This window comes from Salvia miltiorrhiza, chromosome 8 (assembly GCF_028751815.1).
Source record: "Salvia miltiorrhiza cultivar Shanhuang (shh) chromosome 8, IMPLAD_Smil_shh, whole genome shotgun sequence".
NCBI lineage: Eukaryota > Viridiplantae > Streptophyta > Magnoliopsida > Lamiales > Lamiaceae > Salvia > Salvia miltiorrhiza.
This window is the reverse complement of record NC_080394.1, coordinates 56,321,493-56,345,568: the sequence shown is the minus strand read 5'-3', so window position 1 is coordinate 56,345,568 and position 24,076 is coordinate 56,321,493. Positions and strand designations below refer to the sequence as shown.

The window sequence follows — 24,076 nt, the reverse complement described above, 5'->3', positions numbered from 1 at the left end:
GGAAAAAGACTGCTATCATCGAGGAAAGCCACAGTGCAAAAACTGCAAAAGGTTCGGGCACGTGGAAAAAGACTGCAGAGATAGAAGAAATCATCAAGCCAACTATTCAGAAAATCTAAATGAGAAGGAGTATATGTTCTATGCATGTCACTCGGCAACGGAAGCACGAGAAGAAGAATGGTACATCGATAGTGGATGCAGCAACCACATGACATCCAACGAGACCATCTTCCGTGAGTTAGATACTTCAATCAAGACAAAGGTGAAGATGGGCAATGGAGAACTGGTGGAGACGAAAGGGAGAGGTACAATTGCCATAGAAACTAATAAAGGTACGCGATTTATTAGAAATGTTCTCCTAGTACCTCGTCTTGCACAAAGTCTATTAAGTGTTGGTCAAATGATGGAAAGTGGATATGCCCTCCACTTTGAGAAAGATTTTTGTCGAATTTACGACAAGAGAAATAACCAAGATATTGCAGTAGTAAAAATGGGAAAAAATATAAACTTTCCCATTCAGTGGCAATATCCACAAAAGGCAATGGTGGCTCAACTCGACGATATAAGTCTATGGCACCGGAGATTTGGGCATTTCAACCTAAATGCCTAGAGGCTACTTCATCATAAAAATATGATGAGAGATATGCCTCTTCTAAATGAAAGAGAAGGTGTACGCGAAGGATGCATGATCGGAAAGCAACATAGACAACCATTTCCAACGGAGCAAACATGGCGAGCCAAGGAGATACTAGAGCTTGTCCACATCGACGTTTGCGGTCCAATGCGCATACCTTCAGTAAACCAAAACATGTACTTCATACTCTTTATTGATGACTACTCTAGAATGACTTGGTATATTTCCTCCAAGAAAAATCAGAAGTCTTTAGAATCTTCAAGAGATTTAAGAACTTTGAAGAAACAAAGTGGTTGCAAAATAAAGAAGCTAAGAAGCGATCGAGGTACCGAATACAACTCGAAAGAGTTCGACAAGTTCTGTGAAGATGAAGGTGTGGAGCATCAACTAATGGTGGCCTACACTCCACAACAAAACTGCTTGTCAGAAAGAAAGAATCGAACAGTCATGGAGATGGCGAGATCCATGCTGGCGGAGAAAGGATTGCCAAAGAAGTTTTGGGCGAAGGCAGTGTATATACATCGGTCTACCTGCTCAACCGATGTCCAACAAAGACCGTGCTAAACAAGACGCCGATCGAAGCTTGGTCAGGACAAAAGCCTTTAGCCAAACATTTTAGGGTCTTTGGAAGTATCTGCTACATCCACATTCCCTCAGTAAAAAGACACAAACTGGAGGACAAGACGGAGAAAGGAATCTTCCTCGGCTATAGCTCTAAATCCAAGGGTTATAGAATCTACAGTCTTGAGACCAAGAAGCTGGTGACAAGTCGAGACGTAGAATTTGACGAACAAGCCTCTTGGAATTGGGAGACAGAAAGTGTTGTAAGGCGGACAACAACTACACTCCTAAAAGAAGTCACGGAACATGGAGAACAAGATCAACAAAGCCCACCAAGGTCCTCTTCAGAAGCCAATAGCTCAAGTGGATCCGACTCAGACTCCTCACCAGAATCTCCACCTTTTCGGGTAAGAACTCTAGCAGATTTATATGAATCCACTGATATATATGAAACATGCAACTTTTATTCTTTGGAGCCAAATAACTATGCAAAAGCATCCAAAGAGAAAGTTTGGATTAAAGTAATGGAGGAGGAGATAAAAATGATAGAAAAGAATGATACTTGGGAGTTGGTGGATCTTCCAAGTGACAAGGAAGTCATTGGAGTCAAATGTGTGTTCAAGACAAAGCTGAATCCTGATGGTTCGATCCAGAAGCATAAGGCAAGACTTGTGGCAAAAAGATATGCTCAAGTACCAGGAGTCGACTACACAGAAACGTTTGCTCCAGTGGCTCGGATGGACACAATTCGAGCACTCATAGCTGTTCGCTAATTTATTTAACACGCCGCAAGTGTACGGGTGCAATTGTGTACAGTAGCAAGCAATGTCGTATTCCACAGAGACTGAATTTACCAATTCCTATCCTAAATTATTTTACTCTATCTGGACAAACGAAATTAAGAGTTTTGGTTTTAAAACTAAATAAATAAATAAAGAACAGGAAACAAAATAAATCAAGCTGTGAAACAGAGAAACAAATAAGAGAAGAATTCCCAAGGTAAAGGTTTCAACAGATTCTCCTAACTAACATGTTCAATTCAATTAATAAGACGATTCCTAAGGCAATCTCTAAACTAGTCCATACCCACTCCCGTGGCATACAAACCGTTGATTACATACAAGGCTACCATCCCTGGATCACACTTCTAACATGTAACTCCTAAAAGTTCCTAGGATTAACGCCATCACAGTTATCAATTCCCTTTAGAATTAAAATAAATGTGTTCTATGTTCTTAGTTCGGGTAATAATTATCATCTCCCGATATCAAATTAAAACCTATGATTATGCTAAATTGGTGGCCAATCAATAAAGCAAACAATTAAAACAAGAACATAGAAAGGAATAACAATCCAATTAATTGAATCAAACAGTCAGAAATTCAAACCATGTTTACTCCCTAAACCCTGGGAAAAAAAGGGATTCTAGCCACACATAGACATATGAACTAGAATCAATATCTCAATAAAGCATAAAAACTTTCAACAATAAAACCGTAGTGAAATCGAGAATCTTCAATCTTGCTCTGTCTCCGTTCTCCGTCTCTCTCAGCTCTCAGGAAAAGTAAAATATGATATAAAGTGATAAAAGCTTCAGAGAATAAGTTCTTGGGGAGTATTTATATGCCCTAGGTCTTGTAGCTCTCAAAAATACCCAAAATCACTAAAAAAATAAATTTTGGGCGGAAAAACGGCGTCTCGCGCGGCCGGGTCGCGCGCCCGCGCGCACTGTCCAGCAGGTCTGTCTTCGTCGCGCGGCCGCGCGCCTGGACCGCGCGACCTCGCGCGGCCTTGCGCAGTGATTTTGTTTTGGCTCGTTCTCCCTCGTCCGAACTCCGATTTACGAACCGTTTGCGCTCACGAACTCCTATCGAGACGAACTACAACTTCTATTTCAGCCAAATCTTCCAAATTCTTCTTCTTTATTTCTGAAAAATACGTTCAAACACAAGCAAGTGACAAGTTCTTGACCAAAAACCAATATAAGCTCAAATAAATCATCAAACACACAAAATCCTCACAACTAAGCATCAAAAATGACACACCAAGAGGTAAAAATGCATGTTTATCAATAGCTCTAGCGGCTCAGAAAAAATGGAAAATCTATCAGCTTGATGTTAAGTCGGCCTTTCTCAATGGAGATCTAATAGACAAGATATATGTGGAGCAGCCGGAAGAATTCACAAAGCAAGAAGGCAAAGTTCTTCGCCTCAAGAAAGCACTCTATGGGCTCAAACAAGCGCCACGAGCCTGGTACAACAAAATAGACGGATATTTCACCGACCAAGGGTTCATGAGGAGCAAGAGCGAAGCAGATCTATACATCAAAACTCAAGGTACAGACATCTTGATTGTCTCTCTTTATGTTGACGACTTAAACGTCACATGGACTAACATAAAATTGATTGAGGATTTCAAGAGAGACATGATGAGCACCTTTGAGATGACAGACTTGGGATTAATGCACTATTTTCTCGGAATGGAGATACGTCAAGAGGAAGAAGGTATCTTCCTATCACAAAAGAAGTATATTAAAGATATGCTCAAGAAGTTCAAGATGCAAAACTGCAAGCCAGTGGTTACACCTCTCATTCCAAACGAGAAGCTGAAGAAAGAAGATGGGTCAAAACCGATAGATTCTACCAACTATCGAAGTTTGATTGGGAGTCTACTATATTTGACGGCAACGAGGCCTGACATCAAGTAACAACAAGCCTTCTATCCAGATTCATGGAGAGTCCGAAGGAGACCCACTATGGAGCAGCAAAGAGACTTCTCAGATACCTGCAAGGTACGCTCAACCATGGTATCTGGTACAAACCAAAGTCTGACTCACAGATCAGTGGATATAGCGATAGTGATTGGGCTGGATCTCAAGATGACATGAAAAGCACCTCAGGCTATGCTTTCAAGCTTGGCTCAGGAATTTTTTCTTGGGGATCAAAGAAGCAAGACTCAGTTGCACTATCAACAGCAGAAGCTGAGTATGTTGCAGCAGCCGAAGCAACATGTCAAGCTATATGGCTTAGAAGAATACTAGCGAATATGGGCGAACCGCAAGACTCATCAACAGAGATCTACTGCGATAACAAGTCAGCGATAGCAATGGCTAAGAATCCAATTCAGCACAATCGCACCAAGCACATCGACATCAAGTATCACTTCTTGAGAGATGTTGAAGCAAAGAAACTTATCGAGATGAAGTATTCTCCAACAGAAGAACAGTTGGCGGACATCTTCACCAAAGCACTACCAAGGGACAGATTCCAATTTCTGCGAAGAATGCTTGGAGTAACCGATAAATGCATCAATGAGGAGTATTGAAGTGTGATGCATTTATCTAGAATATTCTAAGTGAGAATAAGCTATGTATAAACTAGAGAATTCACCACTTGCTAGATTAATCTAGAGTATTCTAAATAATACCTAGGACAAGTATGATATTCTAGACATTAGATATTTTCCATATAGTATCTAGAGAATTCCTTAAGTGGATGCTAGTAGAGAATTCTAGATACAAGTTAATGTAGTGGGATCTAGAGAGATCTTCCCACACCTATAAATAGAGCTCTTGTGAGCCATTTGTGACTATCTAAATAAAAATCTCAACAATCTCGAAAACATCACTCTATCTACTATTATCTAAGTTCTTTGGAGACAAGAGCTCCTTTCTAAAATCATTATCTCTATCTTCTACACACACTACACTCACAATATTCTCTACACCACTTCACTACAATCACTCACCACACTCAAACCACTATATAATCACCTCCATTTTCTAACAGAATCACCATTTTGAAACAACATAACCTGCAAGAGTACCAACTCATTCCGCTATGCTATCCTCCAACAGTCTCATGATAGCTCTTCAGAGAGGCCTAACTCCGTAGCTCGGGTTATATCCTTCGTTGACCGCCCTATCTCTGAAATCTGAATCTCCCGAAGCTCGATTTCCTTGGTTTTAAGCCTCTCGAAGACCTCCTTGAGCATTATATCGGCGATCACCTTCACCTCCAGCTTCGTGAACTGCCTGAATACGATCATCTCGTCCAATCTATTAAAAAAATAAAAAATTCTGCAAAACTACAAAGAAAAAATAACAAAAACCAATTTGCTCAATATTAATATTAATTCTGTAAATAATAAGATCCCAACCAAAAAGTCAAGGTTTCAACTTTCAAAGAATTAGACACAACAAAGGAATGTCCCCATTTGAATTAAAAACACTAAAGTAAAAAACAAACAAAAGGAAAAAAAAAACAATTGAAAAGGTGTAATCCATGTCATAAACTCAAAGAACTCATCAACTCCATTTTCGTGCTCCGCCAACAACATCGGCCGTACATCCTGCTGTTCACGAGCCGTCGGCGAAAACCGAAAGGAAGATGGTGAGCGAGCGACGAGCCGCTGATGAAAACCGAACGAAAAATAAGAATAATTGAGGAGCCGCCGGCTGAAATCGATTGAAAAAGTTGAGTGGGTAGGGTTTGACGAATGATTGAAAATTGGTGTTAGTGGGGGTGGATAAATCCTTCATTATTGGAGTAAAATTGGAATCCGAAATTTAGGACTAAGAAGTTCGGGATCGGGTATCGGCCCGAAAAAATCGGGTATCGGGTACCCTATACCCAAAAAATTCGGGTTCGGGTTCGAGTTCGGGATCGGGTATTTAGGGTGTTAGAAAATCGGGTATCGGGTATACCCGATCGGGTATCGGGTATACCCGAAATACCCGAATTAATTTATTTAATATATTTCAAATAATTTAATTAAATTTAATATGAAACTAAAACTAAATTTAATTAAGCTGCTGCTGCAGCTTCCCATCGGCCCTTCCCATTTCCCAAGTTCCCATTTTGAATTGAAATCCAATCCCAAATCCCAATCCCAGCCCTAACTCCCGCCGGGCCACCGGCCCGCCCCCCACTCCAAAAATCATTCCCGTCTCTGGCGATCCAGCCAGTCCACTTGACAAATCGAGCACAATTTCCTGCTACGGCTTTCCACAGCCTTCAGTGACCTTTGTTGTAGGTCCCAATCAAGACAGCCAAAACATCATCAGTAAGGAGGAACTGTTGATTCATTTTAGTCCGTCCGGGACTTGGCAAGTAAAAGAAGCCATGTCGATTGGGTGATTCGTCTCACCAGTCATACGATATAGCACAAATAATAGATTGACCAAATTATATGATGTGTATATATTGGTACAATGCTGATTAGGATTTTGGAGAAATCTGAATATTGTGTAGATTCTTACTTGAAAGAGTAATTCGATTGCTGTTCGCAACCCATTGTGAACTCTTGTTTGCATCTTGAGCTATAAATGAAAATGCAGATATTCTTCTTCACATCCAACTTTCGGTTGACAAAATATATGAACTTGATAACATATGAGAAGTTCATACCATTCAACAATTTGGAAAACTAATACAGAAACCAGCAATGAGCACCGATCATGTGCTCGAACATGGCCCACCTGCATCGCCGTTCTCCTCGGCCATCGCCGTTCTCAAACCGCCAGTCCCACCGCGACCCTCGCACAGTCGCGCCGTCGTTCCGGTACCGAGCTTGTCGCCCCACAGCAGCTGTGCCGCCTCCGAGCTCCAACGACAGTTGAGCTTCTTCTTCTTCTTCTTCTTCTTCTTCTTCATCTTCTTTTTTTTTTTTTTCATACAGATTTCGATTTCCATGTCAATGTGGTTAGAGAAGATTTGTTAAAATTAACCTATATACTGTAACCTGTTGTTAAAATTTCGATTTCCTCATATTCTTGGTAAAATTTGCTGCATCGATTTTGTTAGAATTACCTTTAGGCTGAATTGGCTGCTTCAAATTGAATTTGCTTCAAATCGGGTAATTCGGGTACCCTAATACCCGAAATACCCGATTTTCACAGTTTGACTTGAAAGATGCAATTTTGATCGGGTAATTTAGGGTACCCAAATACCCGAGTCGGGTATTAGGGTACCCGATTTTTTTCGGGTTCGGGGTCGGGTTTAGGATTTTGGTCTTATTCGGGATCGGGTACCCGATTTTTTCGGGTAGGGTACCCGATCCCGACCCGATTCCCAGCCCTACCAAAATTGATGGAATTTGATTTTGAATGAAGGTGATTAGGTGGAATTAAAACTCCTTTTTACCCTTCCATCGTGTGAAAACACAAAATGGGTGATGAAAAGTTTTTAATTTGTTTTGATCTTCACCGTAGGATTTCTAGTAATTTAGGGTATATATTTATTCTTTATTCTTAATACATAGGAAATTCTTCATTGATCTTAACCTTATATATATAGGGTCAGCTTCAATGGAGACCACTTTCCTATATAGAGAATAGAGACCAAATCAGAGCCATTGATCTCACCAAAATCAATGAATCAGATTAATCTAAATTCTTTAAGTTGAGGAAATCCCGTAAATTCCTCATTTTCCAATTCTGGGAACCAACGAATAATATTATGAACTTACGAACATACTAATATTCGTCGATGTGTTCGTATAAAAAATAAATGAACATACTAATGTTCGTCGATATGTTCGTATAAAAACAAATGAACATACAAATAAACATACTTATGTTCGTAAGTTCATAATAATGTTCGTTGGTTCCCAAAATTGAAAAATGAGGAATTTATGGGATTTTCTAAACTTGAAGAATTCAGATGAATCTGATTCATTGATTTTGGTGAGATCAATGGCTCTGATTTGGTCTTCATTCTGTATATAGGGGAGTGGTCTCCGTTGAACTCTTCCATATATATATATATATATATATAGGGTGTGGTTCTAGAGAGAACTACATTATTTGTGAGAACGGGAGAACCATCAAATCTAATGCATCCACATTAAAAATTAATGCATTCTCTGTTAAAATTAATGCACTAAAAAAATAAAAATAAAAATGCTCCCTTCAGGATTCGAACCCAGGATCTGCATTCATCCAACAAGATGATGCATCCACCGTAGATCTTGATGATCGAATGGCTGAAAATGGTTCTCTGGTCTTCTTTTATTTATGGTTCTTTCTTGAACCTCTCCCTATATATATATATATATATATATATATATAGTTAGCTTCTATGTAGACCACTTCCCTACATAGAGAACAAAGACCAAATCCTGTGCGTCGATCTTGCTTAATCTAACGGTGCATATAATTTTCTGATTTGATTTTTCATGTAATTAATTAAATATTGGTTGATTAAATCCACTGAAATCTGGGATCACGTTGAATAAATCCCGTAAATTCTAAAACTTCCTGTTCTGGGACCTGATCCGTCAATGAATATAATATGCGAACATTATTATGTTCATTTGTTTTCCTACGAAAATATCAACGAACATTAGTTTGTTCATTTAATTTTTTACGAACATATCGACGAACATTAGTATGTTCATTTGTTTTTTACGAACATATCAACGAACATTAGTATGTTCTACGAACACTAGGTTCTATGGATGCATTATTCACGTAACAGACTCTTCATCAAATTAATATTTCATAAATAAAAGATTTGATTGCATATATCTATGATAATTAACGAAAATATCAAATCTTCACCAGATGAATCATCACCCTTGGATATACCAAGATCGACACACAGGATTTGGTCTTTGTTTTTCGAATTTTTTGATGGTCTCCATAGATCGACACACAGGATATATATATATATATATATATATATATATATATATATATATATATATATATATAGGGTAGGGTTAACATAAAAACCCCTCTTAAGATGAAAACTAGGAACCAATTTAAAGTCATTGATTTAAATAAAATAGAGGGCTGAGATTAAACTACAGATGCACAATTTCGATTGCATAGATGCACAGTTTCAATTGCATAGATGCACAATTTCGATTTACTTGAGTATTTTGCATTGTTGGTTTCAATTGCATAAATTGCATATTTTTTAAGTGCACAGTAAAATATAATAGATGCACAGCTTCTTTTGTTGACTAAATTCTAACCATTAGATCTAATATTTAAAAGGTCAAGATTAGGTTCCTAGTTCTCATTTTAACAAAGGTTTTTATTAGAATCTCTTCCTATATATATATATATATATATATATATATATATATAGGGGCGCGCTCCAGTGAGACCCCATAATTTTCGTGAAACACTAGGACAATGAATAAGACATATAATACTAATGAACAAAACGTATATCTAATCAACAAGATGTATATACTGATGAAAAATAAAATTTAAAAAATTCGTAATGAATAAGACATATATACTGATGAACAGGGCCGTATATACTGATGAACAATGTAGTATATGCTGATGAATAACAAAATTTAAAATATTCTGCTCCCTCCAGGATTCGAACCCTGTGAAAAAAAATCACCCTCCAGATACAATATCAGCCATAGGATTGATAAAATAAACGCACCAGATCGTGCCCTAGATCTCACTAAAATTAGGGGGTCTCATTGGAGCGGCCCCCCATATATATATATATATATATATATATATATATATATATAAAGGGGAGGGCTAGAATAAAAACACCCTTAAGTGTATAAAATATAAATGATTTTCAGCCCTTAGATCATCAAGATCTACGGTTGATTCATAACCCTGTTGGATGAATTTGTGGTCCTGAGTTCGAATCCCAAAGGTAACACAAATTTATTTTTCGCAATTCGTAACTCTGTTGGATAAATTCATACATGTTCTACATAAAATTCGTACATTAAGAAACGTTTATATTTTATACACTTAAAGTGTTTTTATTCTAACCCACCCCTATATATATATATATATATATATATATATATATATATAGGGGTGCGCTCCAGTGAGACCCCCTATTTTTCGTGTAACATGAGTACAATGAATAAGATATATAATACTAATGAACAAAACGTATATCTAATGAACAAGATGTATATACTGATGAAAAATAAAATTTAAAAAATTCGTAATGAATAAGACATATATACTGATGAATAGGGCCGTATATACTGATGAATAATGCAGTATATATTGATGAATAACAAAATTTAAAATATTCTGCTCCCTCTAGGATTCGAACCCTGCGAAAAAAATGACCTTCCAGATACAATATCAGCCATAGGATTGATAAAATAAACGCATTAGATCGTGCCCTAGATCTCACTAAAATTATAGGGTCTCATTGGAGCGGCCCCCTATATATATATACTAGAAATTCTGCACCGCGTAGGACGCGGTGTTTCCATAATTGCTCCGTGAATTATGGGACCAATAACACTGCTGGTTGAATCATTTTTAAGTGTTAGCATATTATACTATGACTTATAGGTCACAATTGTAATACAGTTAGGAGTATTTAATTTGTATAGCTAGGAGCAACAATCTACACAACATAATTTATATATAAACTATTCAAGTATCCTTTCAGACATTACGCGTTATATATACATATCACATTAAACAAAAACTGCATCGAGGCATATACAATGTACATACAAAAGGTAACCTCAAAATGCTAGTAGAGCCAAAAGTCATAGCTAGATAATTGTACAAAGTACATACAAAAGTTTCTTCAAAGTCTCATAAAATCTTTCACTTCATTAGTCCAATATTCTTCGCCTGATTGTTCTGCCACTCCTTGACTTGAGTGTTGGTGTTTGTGGAACTCTTTTGCCTAAAAGTTGATGATAATATTAATAAAATTAGTTAATGACAAACATAATGTATTTGCATAATATCCTATATCGTTGATGATTTGATTTACAACTATTAACACCATTGTCTCATGTAGAATACTAACCTTTGTTATGCTCGACAACCACTTCAGTAAGTTGGTGGGATGGATCAGATATGCTATTAGACTTCATTTTCTTCGCCTTCTTTGCTGATAATGTTGCACAATCAATCATACAAGAACACACTTCAAAGATTAAGTGTTTATGTAATGACAATAGTTTTTCTCTAGTATTTCAGTTTTGTACCCTTAGTTACTTGTTTGTCCTTAGCTTGGGTTATTTTAGTCTTCTTTGATGTTTCTTCCACAAGGTCCTGTTTCTCTTGGTATAGTGTGCCTAAATGATTGAGTTAATATTGTTAACAACGAAGAATATTAGAAACAAAAGTTTATCTAATTGGTTGAATAATTACCTGCCAAAGGTAGACATGACTGCATATGAGAATCTTCGACAATTTTTCCATCGGTTGCTCTCGCCACAAATTCATCTACAAATAAAGTTCCTTAATTATATTTGTATACATTTTATAAGTTGTTGGAGCTAAGCAAGTAACTGTCACACATGTGTATTGGTTCAGATTTCATGGTAATTACACAATAGTAACAAGTGGTAGTTCAAAACATGAATAGAATAAACATAGACGATATCAATTTAAGAATGTTTAGATGCACATGTTTAAGGATCTTTGATCTTCATGTTCACCTGACTTTATGGCCTCATGCTAATGTTTTTAACTTTCTTTTTTATTTTTGAAATTTCTAACAATGACACAATAATATTTCATCATTTGCTGGATATAAATTCTAACTATTACCTGATAGAGGCATATCCAAATGTGCATCATCAAAGTTCTCAGGTGTATCAACATCCTCTAACATTACAAAACCAATATAATATTGTTAGATCAATCATTATTCTTATATTAGTTATACAATTTCTCTATTGCAATAAAAAGTAAAACACTCACTACTCATGGAAAAGAATATAAAAGGTTTCACCAACATCTGTTCAAAGTGATAAGAAGAATCCTCATTTTCACTAAGCCATGATTATCATTTTCTGGTGGAAAACATATCATGAAAATCTTTAGCAAAATGCACTTAATCTTTTAATAATAATTGGATACCTGAATCTTCATCAGAAAGATCGAAGTGCACGACTTTTTTTCTTTTGCTAACAAATCTTCTTTTGATTTTTCCAATGTTACCTGACATAGTATATGAATTGAACCCGATTTCTTAGATGAATAAAATATGAAAATTAAATCTAGAAAATTTCTTATTGTGCATTTTTTCATCACATACACTTTTGTTATTATATATGTAAAAAATCAAATACACGTCGAACCAAGATTCTTTGAAGATAAATTTCTAAATTTTGGTGACACACCTCTTTCAGCCGATTCCACTACGCAATTCAGACTATCATTTCTTGAATCATCGGATAGAACAATAGAGCGAATTTTCTTTTTACCTCTGAAGATTTCTGTGATGGAGAAGCAATATAGTTATATTAAATGAATTTGCAATTAATATCACGTATCTATTTATAACAATGGATGTGATATTGATATTGGTTTATCATCATCAGAAGAAAGACTATCTTCAAATGAGCTTCCAATTGTGTCTGTTGTTGCAAAATTATAATTATTATCTTTTCAAGAAAGAATATCATATCATAATCATTTTAACCAAAATTATAATTATTATCAAGCAAGAATAGCATATCATAATCATTTTCACCTTTGATATATTCAACATGGCTTTCTTGGGACATTTTCCCCTTGCCTTTAGCTTTGGCAGCATCCTTTGCTAGAATGTCTTCATCATTATCTATATTAATTACAACAATCATCATTACAAAAAATCACAATAAATTTTAACTTAATTTAACTAAAATGTTTAAATTTAATTACAACAAATATTAATTGGTTGCTATCACAAAATTAGTTGGAAATATTTCACCTAATGACTCGGGAAAAACCAATTGTCTCGTCGCACTTTTTAGCAGCCCTGGAGAATAAAATACTTAAATTATTATCATCTTAATTTAATAATACATAGAATAGAAGAAAAAAATTATACAAACCTTGCTCCAGATGAGCTTCAGGTTCAATGCTACTTTTCTCAGATGGTATTGCACCATCATCTTGTAAAATCTCAATAGCATCCGCAGTGAAAGTACAAACATCTTTAAATATTCGACTTTTTAACTTTAAGAGTAAGACAATATTGCATAGGCGTTGTCTAAGAAAATCCACCTGCGTTATGGGTCCCTATAATTTTAAAAGGGTATTATTCATTTTTGTAAATGTGATAACAATCGATCATTGTATAGTAGAATACTCACCTGATTTTGTTTTTTATAAAACTCGGAAGGATCTAGGCCAAGAAGTTTTTGAGCTTCTTTCCCCAAAAAAGTGACTTCCACTTGTCCAGACGCATCAAAGACCATGAGACTAAATCTGAAGCTATTGTAAAATCAAGTGTTCAATATACACACTTGTACAAATCTATATAAATTAAGAAAAGAGATATTAATAGAATAGCACCTTCGATTTGCTATTCTCATGTTCTTGCATGGAGTTGAGTAACACATGAACTCTGTACCATATGATGCAACTGTCTTTGTGGAACATATTGGACAACCAATGTAAAAGTAGTCTTGGTATTCATTTTCCAATCTTGCTTTAACTTTTACATTAAAATATGTATTCTGGAAAAGAAATTAAAAAAAATGTTAAATTCATGTTACTTGTGCAAGTACAATATAAAGTAAGTCACCTCTTGATTCTGCAACATTTGTTCCACTTTAGTAATCTGCAAAGGTTGCTTGGGTGAGCGCAACACTTTCTTTTCAAAAAAACCACCAGTTTGTATTAAGATGTTAATGGCCTCTTCATTCTCTTGCTTCCTGTTTATGATAATTATAAGCAAGTTAAGAACAAAAATATCCACATGATAAGGTTCTTAATTGTTATACAAATTATACAATACCATCTCTCTAGTTCAATTAGCATTTCATTCTCAAAGCCATCCAAGACAATTGACTGAGCATTGGTGGTCAGACTCAATCCTGAACATTAAAAACAAACCATCATCGGTTGTGCCTAACAATTTATGTATGTATAATTTATCTCACCAAGTAAAATCATGCATACCGTAATATGGCACGACTGAAAAATTCAACAACAACAATGGTATCCTATTCGAAATAGGTTCCAATTTAGCATAGATCTCATCGGATACAGAATCTTCCCAAAATGTCACCACAAACGATTCCAACCTACATTTCCATGTAATATGTTACTTTAAACTAAACTAAACATATGTAAAGAAATACAAAAATATAAACTCATCGTGTATCTAACATACTCTGTATCTATAGCAGCATACTCACGAATGACTTTACCCTGTCCTTTGACTGTGACTACCCGAGGTTCATTGGTAGCAATAATGACACAAGCAGTATCTAAGTAAGAGAAGAAAATGATTAATTAACATTGCTAAAATAAATATAGAAATATCATTCACAAATCTTCAATAACTAAGTTGCTTAGCTTAACTGATCAATGTCTTTGTTGAGAGGAATTTGTGGAACTCGCAACTTGGAGTTGTTCTAAAACTTAGTCCCCCAGCAGGTATAGAATCATTTGGTTCTTCCTTCACCGAAGTATCTTTTCTGAACGTCCATTGGTAATTACATGTCACAATTGGATTCCTGTATTGCTTTGGATCAGAAACATAAGCTCCTTTCACCATGTAAACATTACCCTCTTGAAGCACATGTTTGAACCTATCTATATTATCATGGAATATCACAGCATCAAGAGTGTGGCCCTAAAAAGAACAAAAAAAATTAATATATGCCACTTTTTATAGGTAAGAAAAACTCACTACAACAACTTAAATGTAAGTGATACTCATTAACTTACCAAGCCATCACCCAAGATTAGTTTCTGAAATTTATTAGGATTATTGTTAGCTTGCTTAGCTCCTAACTTCTTGATCACTCTCACCTTGCATTTCCATTCCTTCATTCCTGGGAGAATCTCATTCATTGGGATCAAACGCTCTTCCATCTCTTTTGACAACCTAATTGGATCATGGGAGTAAGTAACAAAAGCATTTTAATTACAAAACAAACAATAACAGTTAGATCAAATAAACAGATTCAAATATATATTTTTTATAGTACAAATTCAAGCAAAATAGTAATCTTAACTAATTGGAATTCAATATTATAAGATCCTAAATGTTTCACTAATTCTATCCTATACTCTATTTCAAACTAAGACTACCCCAAAAAAGAGTACACCCCTATAAATACATGCCTTCTACAAAGTACCCAAACTTATCATCATGTCGCCGCTTGCAAAATTTCAGTGTACACAACATTTCTTGTTTCACATGTTGAATCCATATCAGCAACTGGCGGTCGAATCAGGAATTTTATTGAACTTGATGTTCTGACCCTTGATAAAGCAACATATAGCTGTCCATGTGAAAAAACAGGATGAGGCAAATAAACACCAACACGATCCAATGTTTGGCCTTGAGATTTGTTGATGCTGATAGCAAAACACAATCTTAGCGGAAACTGCAGCCTCTTAAAAGTAATTGGACATATGTGTGTATCATCCAACTCCAATGGAATCCTTGGAATTAAAACATATTCACCAGAATGGGTCCCCACAGCAATGACTGCTCCAATCACGTGCCTACCAAGATCACGCACAATTAAACGTGTTCCATTACACAACCCCTCCAATGGATTTAAGTTGCGAAGTAACATAACAGGACAATTAACCTTTAATTTAAGAACATGTGGTGGCAATGAACCAACACTAATTGCATTCATATAATCTTGATAGTATTGTTGCTGACTTGGATCATTTGCATAATCCGTGCTAACATATTCAACCATGTTGCCTGGGAATTTTCCAATCAATGATTCGTTAATTTCCCCCATACATTCATTTTTAGGAGTTAAAATAGCGGTATTTATAAGGCTCGAAGAACCGCTAGAATATGCATCAAATGATGGAAATATTTCATTGACCAGTGTGTCAAGAGGCGAATCTGAACCATGGTAAGAAAGGCACATATCATCAGGAAGATTAATATAATCGTCATGAACATTTGGCTCTATGCCTTCACCAACCCTCAATAACAAATCTGTAAAAACAGGATCCTCCATTGCCCGCATATTCTGTGTCAAATGAATTTTTCGAATAAGAAGCCATATGGATGAAAATACCAAACAAGCATCCACTATCTCTTCACGAGAACCCCTTCGAACAATCGGTATAGTTTGCCTGAAATCTCCACCAAGAACAACTGTTTTCCCACCAAACAATAACTGGTTTTCCATCAAATCTTGCAACAATAAATTTAAAGCTTCAACTGCCTTTCGATTTGCCATCGATGCCTCATCCCATAATATTAGCTTGGCTGCAATTATTAACTTTGCAGGCGCAGTATTCTTGCTTATCGAGCATGACATAGATTCATCTAAATTTAACGGAATTTTAAATCTAGAATGAGCTGTTCGACCATTTGGTAACAAAGAAGCTGCAACACCAGATGAAGCAACTGCAAGTGCAATGTCACCGGTTGAACGCACAGTGGCCAAGATTGCCTTATATAAAAATGTCTTTCCAGTGCCACCAGGACCATCAATGAAAAAGCCTGAGCCAATTGGTGAAGCAAGACTGGACATTATCTCAAGATAAGCAAAGCGTTGTCTTTCATTAAAATGACCCACCGAAGCTAAATCAGATTCTGCAACTGGCATATTAATTTCAGCTGCAAATTCACGACTATTTATCTCTTCACGAGTCAACCCAACTATATAATCGACCACAGAGTACTCATCGATCCCATGACCCATCATTTGCAAAAAAGAATCAATGGATCGTAGAGATAACCGATAACCCTCTACATGGTCTAATAGATAATCCCGCATTATATCAGCAGATAAAGCATCTCTAAATTCAATCCACAGATTTTTGGGATCAGAAGGGGAATTAAAAACAAGTATAATCGCAAATAATTTTCGCAGAGCAGACGGCATTTGATAAGTTGCAGCTTCGTGAATCGCATGCCTAACATCGTTGTCAGAATCCAACAAGCCTCTATCAAGAGCTGCCTCCCGAAAAGACAAAAACAATACTCCATTTGATGTTTTCAAATCTTCAAAAGATGTTGGAGCCCTAACATGATTCAGCAAAAGCCTTAGATAAAAACGCTCCACTTCTGTAATATTGACAGAGACAAGTCTACCAATTGTTCCTAACCTAGAGCGTGGTGTCCACCTCCTAGTTTGTAAGCTCCATACAAAATGTTCAACAAATTCCCGATACAATAAATTTAGTGCTGCAACTTCAACAAATTTATTCATCTCAAAAAACTCTGTAAGTTGTGTCCTGTTAGCACGATCAGAATCTACAATTTTCGGAAGAGATTGGTTGGCCGCGAAGAAAACCTGTTGATACCCCGACAAATGCACGTGTAATTGCAAAACTGATGGATACATATCAAAAATATCAAATCCATAAATTCGCCACATAGCTTCCGGAGCACAAAGCCACCGTGACTTTTGAAAATCAGAAATCTCATCTATTGGCTCTGTAGATTCAACATCAACAATATTGTATGCTATTTGATCATTACCCTTACAAACATATTTGTAAAGATACTTCACTGATCTAACATCCGTACAAACTTGGACATTAATATGGCAATCAAACTTTGCCAACAAATAAGCATTATAAGGGACCACCCATCTGTTATCCAACCACTTGCCACGCACCAAAACCTTTTTTCCATCATCTCTACGCCTGTAGTCAGGGTATGAGTCCAACCGATGTTCAGTGTTTAACTTAAACTCTTTAGGATAATAACTTTTGCATTTTTCCCCTATCATGCATGCATTCTTTGGGTTGAGTTCACCACATGGCCCATGCATCATATGATTAATAACACAAGAATGTAGATGTGGAGTCAGGTCAAGATCTGGAATCTCAGCAGATACAAATCGATCATAAGCCTCAGTTGAAGTCACCTTATATCGTGGTTGTAATATTATCAACCAATGAACATGTGGAAGGCCTCTTTTCTGAAATTCAATCACATAAAAATAAGCTGCAACTACCCCAAACAAAGAGTCTTTTACAATTTCCTTTTTTAGTTCCTCATTTTTTGCCCTGAAAACTCTTGCATACAAATCAGCTCTATTATGACTCTTCTCAACAGGAAATAATTCACTTTGAATTTCCACCCACTTTGGATTACAAGTCATTGTGAGAAAAATATCTGGGCGTCCAAATTTCGCGACAAGTGCCAGCGCATTCATGTAACGACAACGTAGATCACGCGGGCCACCTGTAAAGGTCTTAGGAAGAAGAACACGCTTACCAACAGATTTTGCACTAATAACACCATTAGATGTTATACTCTCAACTATCCCTTGATACGATTCAGCCCTCATTTCAAACTTTGACTGATTATGACGAAAAAAATCTAGTCTTTGTGTCTCGATCTTAACATAAGTATCAATCTGAAACTGTTGAATTACTCTACCAGTTCTAAGGATATTTGTTATATCGTCGGTGCGTATTTGAAACAGATAGCAATAATATTCTCTCATAGCAACACATGAAGGAGTTTTGAAATTCCTCAACAAATCTGCATGGAATGATAGATAAGTCCTTATCAAAAAGTAGAACAAACAATATAAAACACAAAATTATCAATAAATATTCCTATTAATTGATTCACGCACCAACCCTTTTTCATGAACAACAAAAAAAAACTATTGTTCTATAAAAAAAAGTCAGCCTAAATAACTCCCATATAAGCAACAAAATTTTCTAGTATATTAATATAAGCACAAAGACATAATACTAAGTTAATAATGAAATCAATGCAACACATCATAGAATGCAAAAAATAATATGAAAAATATAGTAGTAGAGAAACATAAACGACATTGCAGAAGACCTAACAAATGAACATACATCAAAATGATTAAACACGTACTATTTTGTTCGGCAACAAGTAGGGTGTCAGCTTCTTCGTGCCTATGCGGATCAACAATATTATTTTCATGATCTTCAGTATTTTGTTCAGTTTGGTCCAAATTCAAATCAACGTTGTCAATAGTTTTGGGTATTCCAGCATACCAACCTGGCTCGCCATACGGAAAGATTAGACAGTACTGGAGAGGATCATAGCATCCATAGTAATAGTGCACATAGCGAACACCACCTGATCTTAGGTTGACCCTAATATCACGAGGTTGTTCCATAGATGTTCCCACACCCTCGTTCCAAACTGCAGCAACATGGTCAACTACTGGAAGATTATAAACACGTTGGTCAAGTTTAGGATTGGCACGCAACACTATAGCATAACTATCCAGGTCATCCTTGTTTTGCAAATTGGTGAAGAAATTATGGTATGGATTATTAGTCAAGATGTTCACCAACAATGAAACTATAACACGGTCTAATCCTTCAGATTGAGATACACGATTATCCAACTCTCTCTCAGTGCCATAGAAATATAACTGCAAATGCCTCGGCACACCATCCTTGGGTGTTAGTTCATGGATATAATGTCGAACAATACCCTGCACTTTGAAGGTGTAAACCCCTTTGTTAGCTTTAGCCAAAGCTTCATCATAAGTCATCTTAATAGATGTGAATGCCAAAGAATTATTATATGTCCTGCAACGCCGACGGAACTCGACCCCCAAAGTTGTCATATCATTTACATAGAGGTTCCATAACTCATCTGGCATTTTGGGCAACTGCATCTTTATTTTACCTGATGCGCAACAGAAGGCGGGAGGTTCATTAGCGAATCGAATAGCTTTACAATGCTGACAAGGGTCTTTATGTGGTAGTTCATAAGCCTTATTGGGTATTTCAATTAATCTTCTGAACATCTCAATATCTTTTTGCATAGCCGAGCGTGAAGTTGATGTACGGCCTAATTATGCAATAATGAAAAAAAAAATCAAAAGTGAGCAATATGCATATCAAAATTATAATAAACAAATTAAATAAACAAGAAGAAACATAAAAAAGAATGAAAGCCTTTGATTGAGAATAATTTTAGCATTCTCCTTGAAAAATCTGACCATCCATTTTGAGCAAAAGGCACATTAATTTACAGACAAGCAATATGGAAAAATTTTACATCATCCAATATGTACCATTAATATTCATTATAAACAAAGGTGCGACTGTTAATAATTTAATAAGGTAATCAACAGACATAAACACATACGTTTTGAGCGCCTTTGTCCACAAGAAGCTTTAGATAAACATTTAGACCGTGAAACATTAACATTATTAGACAAAGGCCGTTGCGTCACATCGGAACCCAATCGGCGCAAGCAGCCTGCGGAACCATCAAAATGCAAGAGTAGTTACAAAGTCAAGATAAGTAAATAAACAATAACACTAAATAAAATTAATTATAACAATACCATTTGACAATATGGAACAAGGGATCGCATTTGTTGGGCCAAAGAAAACTTGACCACTTTTAGAAGAAGAGCCTAGCAAATGAAAACAAAACGATTGTTAATACAAAACACATCAATTTTTCAAATATATGCTAAATTCTTAAAAGCTCTAAAGAAATTTCAAACAAATACAAGAGAAATCATAAACCTGTCACTTGCGAGAGTGGAACACTCCGATCAGTGTCAACAGCGAGAACACGCCTCTTTCTTTTTTGTGAAGTCTCATCTGAAAATTATGAACCATAGTCAATAAAAAAAAGTAATAGCAACATCACTTGCTAAGCAGGGCCACATAATGTCAAATTAAATTGTGCAAAATCTAGACACAATCCAACAAATATTCTGCACCTCGCAAACTTCTCGACTCAGTAGCTGGAGCATGCGAACACTCAGGGTCAAAGATAATTGGCATAGCCATATCAGTTACAGACGGAGGAGGTAAACTAAAAAATAAACGTCTTGAAGCTATCACAGGGCCGTCTGAGCCATCTGAACACAAACATAATATTAAATTTGTTTCAAAACAAATAAAAGCAACAAAGAATTGGAAAGTAATACAAATGAATTACAAAAAAAAAAAAAAACACACACACACACATAGAGACATAGAATCAATAGTAAGTAACCTTCCGTTGAAAGCACACGTCTTCTTTTTGCCATAATAAAATATCTGAAAAATGCGGTCAATGTCCTGACACATGAGAAGCCAGTTATTTAGCTGGTGATATAAAATCTGAAAAGAAAATGAAACTCAAAAATACTATTATGAAATCAAAGTAGGGCAGCGACTCACCGAAGCTGCAATAAATGGATGGAAGTGTTCCAGCACAGAAATTTGATGGGAGCAAACACGAGTGGACCCCGAGGGGACCCGTCGAAAACCAGAAATCGAAAATAATAATCCCGTATAGCAAAAAGTAACAAATCCTTAAAAACCCTAGAGGCTAAAAGCAATAACACAATCTGCTCCTAGTCCTAGAATAATGAACCCCATTCTCTAAACTTCAAACCAATAACCACAACAGAAACATTGCGATATGACTTTTAAAAAGATCACAACACAAAAAAAATAATGGAACAAAACAAAGCGCACCGTTGAATTTGGAGAGGTGGAATAGCTTTCTTGGAGTAGAAACAAAAAGGGAGAAAAAACACAAAATTAGAGAGTAAAAAAAATGTTGGAGATCATAAGTGGGTGTGTTGATGATGAATCAACTATAGTTTTATACATTTAATTCTCAAGAACTATAGTTCTATATTTATGATGGTGCATTAGTACATAATATGTGGGTGTGTTGAAAAAAATGATGTTTCATAGGCAAGCTCAAGTTGTTTATACTTTTTAACATTGAGCCTAAAAACTAATACATTTTAATTTATTGGGATTTGAAGACATAAGAGAGAAAATCCATGTTGTGGAGACTTACTCAAGTGTCAGAGAATACTCACTACTCTTGAAGAAGTGAATGTCAATAAACGAGCATGTGTCTGATAATAATTTAGATAAAAAAATTAGAATGAATATTCAAATTACACATAGAAAAAAAAAGGAAATCATATTAATACTATTCTATATAAAAATTAGTCCCCATGAAAAAATAAGAATGTAAAAGTTTCATCAAAATCCTACTTATTTACTGTATTTAAATTGTAATTTTCAAATAAGACACAACAAAAATAAATCCACATTCAAATTAATTTGAAAGAAAAATGCATTGAAGCTTGTCCAACCATACATTATTAAATCAGTTATATTCAATTAATCAATTAAAATAAGTTTAAATTAAAACTCTAGGCCCATTCCTCCAATCATATTTCATGACCATCACGTGCACTCATGAGCAAGCCCAACCATACATTATTATTATCAATTTAAAATAGAGCCCTAGTCAAAATCCACACAATTAATATACTCCATATGCGTTCTCTCTTATGCATACTTGCACCCACAATTTCCTCTCTATACCCTGTAACTCTTTCGGTCTCTCTACTCTCTCTCACACCTTCATCTCTCTCTTTACTTCACATTTGCAATAAAGAGTATATCTCAACCCCAAAGCCCTCTTCTTCTTTTTCCCCTTTTTTCTTAATTTCCAATGAATAACCAGAAAATAGCTTGTTCTCTCGTAGACCTCATTGTCTTCCCCATCGTCGACCCACTCCTCTCACCTTGGCCCGACTATGAACAGCTAAGATAGCCGCTGCTGATGCCGATGCCGACGCCGGCCAGTACTCTGAACGCAGACAACGACACAAGAAACTGCCAGAACTCAGCTAAAGCTGATGCCGGTGCCGACGCCGACACCGGCCAATACTCTCAAAACAGAGAACAACGACACAAGAAACTGATCCACAAATCAGCTAAAACTCAGCCAAGACTCTCTGTTCCCGATCGGTACTCTCAAAGCAAACAACAAAGCCACAAGACTCGCCGACACCGGCCAATACTCTCAAAACAGAGAACAACGACACAAGAAACTAATCCACAAATCAGCTAAAACTCAGCCAAGACTCTCTGTTCCCGATCGGTACTCTCAAAGCAAACAACAAAGCAACAAACCCAGGCACAAGACTCTAATTCGATTTTGTTATGGTGAGCTCTGTTTTTTGTAAAAATTCTAGGGTTATTTAAAAAATTAATGATAAAAAGCAGGGTGCAGAAATCGAACTCACCTCCTTGTTTTGTTGGTATAATGGATTTGTCTTGTGTGATCTTTTGTTGGATTAAGATCAGATTTTTCAGAAATCTCTCTCTTTTTCTTGCGAGAAACTGTAAACATATAGAGAGTAAAAAGTGAAAAAGGAAAATGAGCAGAGGAGATAAAGAAAAATCAGATATTTGTTTGATGTTTTTGCAAAAAAACCCACGAATGAAAAAAAAATTACCAAAATACCATGGGGCACTATTTTTTCTACAGTATACTATTCCTATCAACAGTAGCCAAGTTCTCTCTTATTAAGATTGTTAAATATATATATATTTGTGGTTGAACTTAGCTCCAATTTTTTTATGCATGTGAAATTAAAGCTTAAACTCAGTTCGTTCATTGAATAATGAAATTCTCATCAAATTTTCTGATATGAGAATTTTGATAACTAGTCTCATTTAGCAACATAATTTGATTAATTTACTTTTCTTCTTATCCTATATATTTAAGGGCAATCGGTATATCTAATGATTGTCTCGTTCTTCCAAAAGAAACAAACTTTGATTGTCTTGAATTTTTTCCCTTCGACCCTCCAAAGGTTCTTTCTTGAATCTGTGATGCAATGCTTTCTGCCTTGCTTTCTTACTTCCCAAACAGGAGGCAGTTAAAAACTATTGACAACTGAAAAACAATTAATACACAGATAGAGCTCAGCAATAACATCTCTCTCTCTCTCTTCCATCACTTGTTTCTATTTTGATAATGTGGAGAAGCGATGGCAAAAGTGGAGAATTTAGATGAAGAATTCGACAAAATTCTACCCAGTAACATGGAGGCGTGGTTCGACCTCATTATTGGGATAGTTTTGTAGTTGAAATTGGAAGCTGAAGAATTGGGGAAGAATGAGGGATAGGATTTTGAGAGAAGAAAGGTGAAAAACGACTTTTGAGGAATTGGAAGAAAGGTAAAGTAGATCTGCTTATTTCGA

At 35.9% G+C, this 24,076-nt stretch overlaps 5 protein-coding genes and 1 long non-coding RNA gene across 6 annotated transcripts; all 6 read right to left on the bottom strand.

The window, feature by feature from the left end:
* Nucleotides 1-6,372: 6,372 nt before the first annotated feature.
* LOC130999397 (uncharacterized) lies at nt 6,373-6,673 on the bottom strand. Its single transcript, XR_009093493.1, has 2 exons — nt 6,604-6,673; nt 6,373-6,515 (listed from the first exon to the last, which is right to left on the bottom strand). It is a non-coding gene; the product is annotated as an uncharacterized LOC130999397 (long non-coding RNA).
* Nucleotides 6,674-10,558: 3,885 nt separating this feature from the next.
* On the bottom strand, nt 10,559-11,821 carry LOC130999381 (uncharacterized). The gene is made up of 5 exons (XM_057924912.1): nt 11,718-11,821; nt 11,316-11,390; nt 11,150-11,239; nt 10,969-11,052; nt 10,559-10,842 (listed from the first exon to the last, which is right to left on the bottom strand). Exons 1-5 carry the CDS (start codon nt 11,779-11,781, stop codon nt 10,769-10,771), a joined length of 387 nt encoding a protein of 128 aa, XP_057780895.1. The 5' UTR covers nt 11,782-11,821; the 3' UTR covers nt 10,559-10,768.
* Nucleotides 11,822-12,589: 768 nt separating this feature from the next.
* LOC130998778 (uncharacterized) lies at nt 12,590-14,347 on the bottom strand. The gene is made up of 9 exons (XM_057924184.1): nt 14,337-14,347; nt 14,064-14,188; nt 13,900-13,978; nt 13,687-13,816; nt 13,455-13,618; nt 13,253-13,373; nt 12,992-13,178; nt 12,868-12,915; nt 12,590-12,735 (listed from the first exon to the last, which is right to left on the bottom strand). Exons 1-9 carry the CDS (start codon nt 14,345-14,347, stop codon nt 12,590-12,592), a joined length of 1,011 nt encoding a protein of 336 aa, XP_057780167.1.
* On the bottom strand, nt 14,327-14,968 carry LOC130999380 (replication factor A protein 1-like). The gene is made up of 2 exons (XM_057924911.1): nt 14,838-14,968; nt 14,327-14,742 (listed from the first exon to the last, which is right to left on the bottom strand). Exons 1-2 carry the CDS (start codon nt 14,961-14,963, stop codon nt 14,464-14,466), a joined length of 405 nt encoding a protein of 134 aa, XP_057780894.1. The 5' UTR covers nt 14,964-14,968; the 3' UTR covers nt 14,327-14,463.
* Nucleotides 14,969-15,262: 294 nt separating this feature from the next.
* Nucleotides 15,263-19,893, bottom strand: LOC130998777 (uncharacterized). The gene is made up of 2 exons (XM_057924183.1): nt 18,946-19,893; nt 15,263-18,591 (listed from the first exon to the last, which is right to left on the bottom strand). The coding sequence occupies exons 1-2, from the start codon at nt 19,871-19,873 to the stop codon at nt 15,263-15,265; spliced, it is 4,257 nt and encodes a 1,418-aa protein (XP_057780166.1). The 5' UTR covers nt 19,874-19,893.
* Nucleotides 19,894-20,127: 234 nt separating this feature from the next.
* LOC130999378 (uncharacterized) lies at nt 20,128-23,235 on the bottom strand. The gene is made up of 8 exons (XM_057924909.1): nt 23,114-23,235; nt 21,868-21,928; nt 21,234-21,562; nt 21,067-21,131; nt 20,789-20,929; nt 20,589-20,666; nt 20,402-20,473; nt 20,128-20,313 (listed from the first exon to the last, which is right to left on the bottom strand). Exons 4-8 carry the CDS (start codon nt 21,098-21,100, stop codon nt 20,159-20,161), a joined length of 480 nt encoding a protein of 159 aa, XP_057780892.1. The 5' UTR covers nt 21,101-21,131; nt 21,234-21,562; nt 21,868-21,928; nt 23,114-23,235; the 3' UTR covers nt 20,128-20,158.
* Between the last annotated feature and the right edge of the window lie 841 nt (nt 23,236-24,076).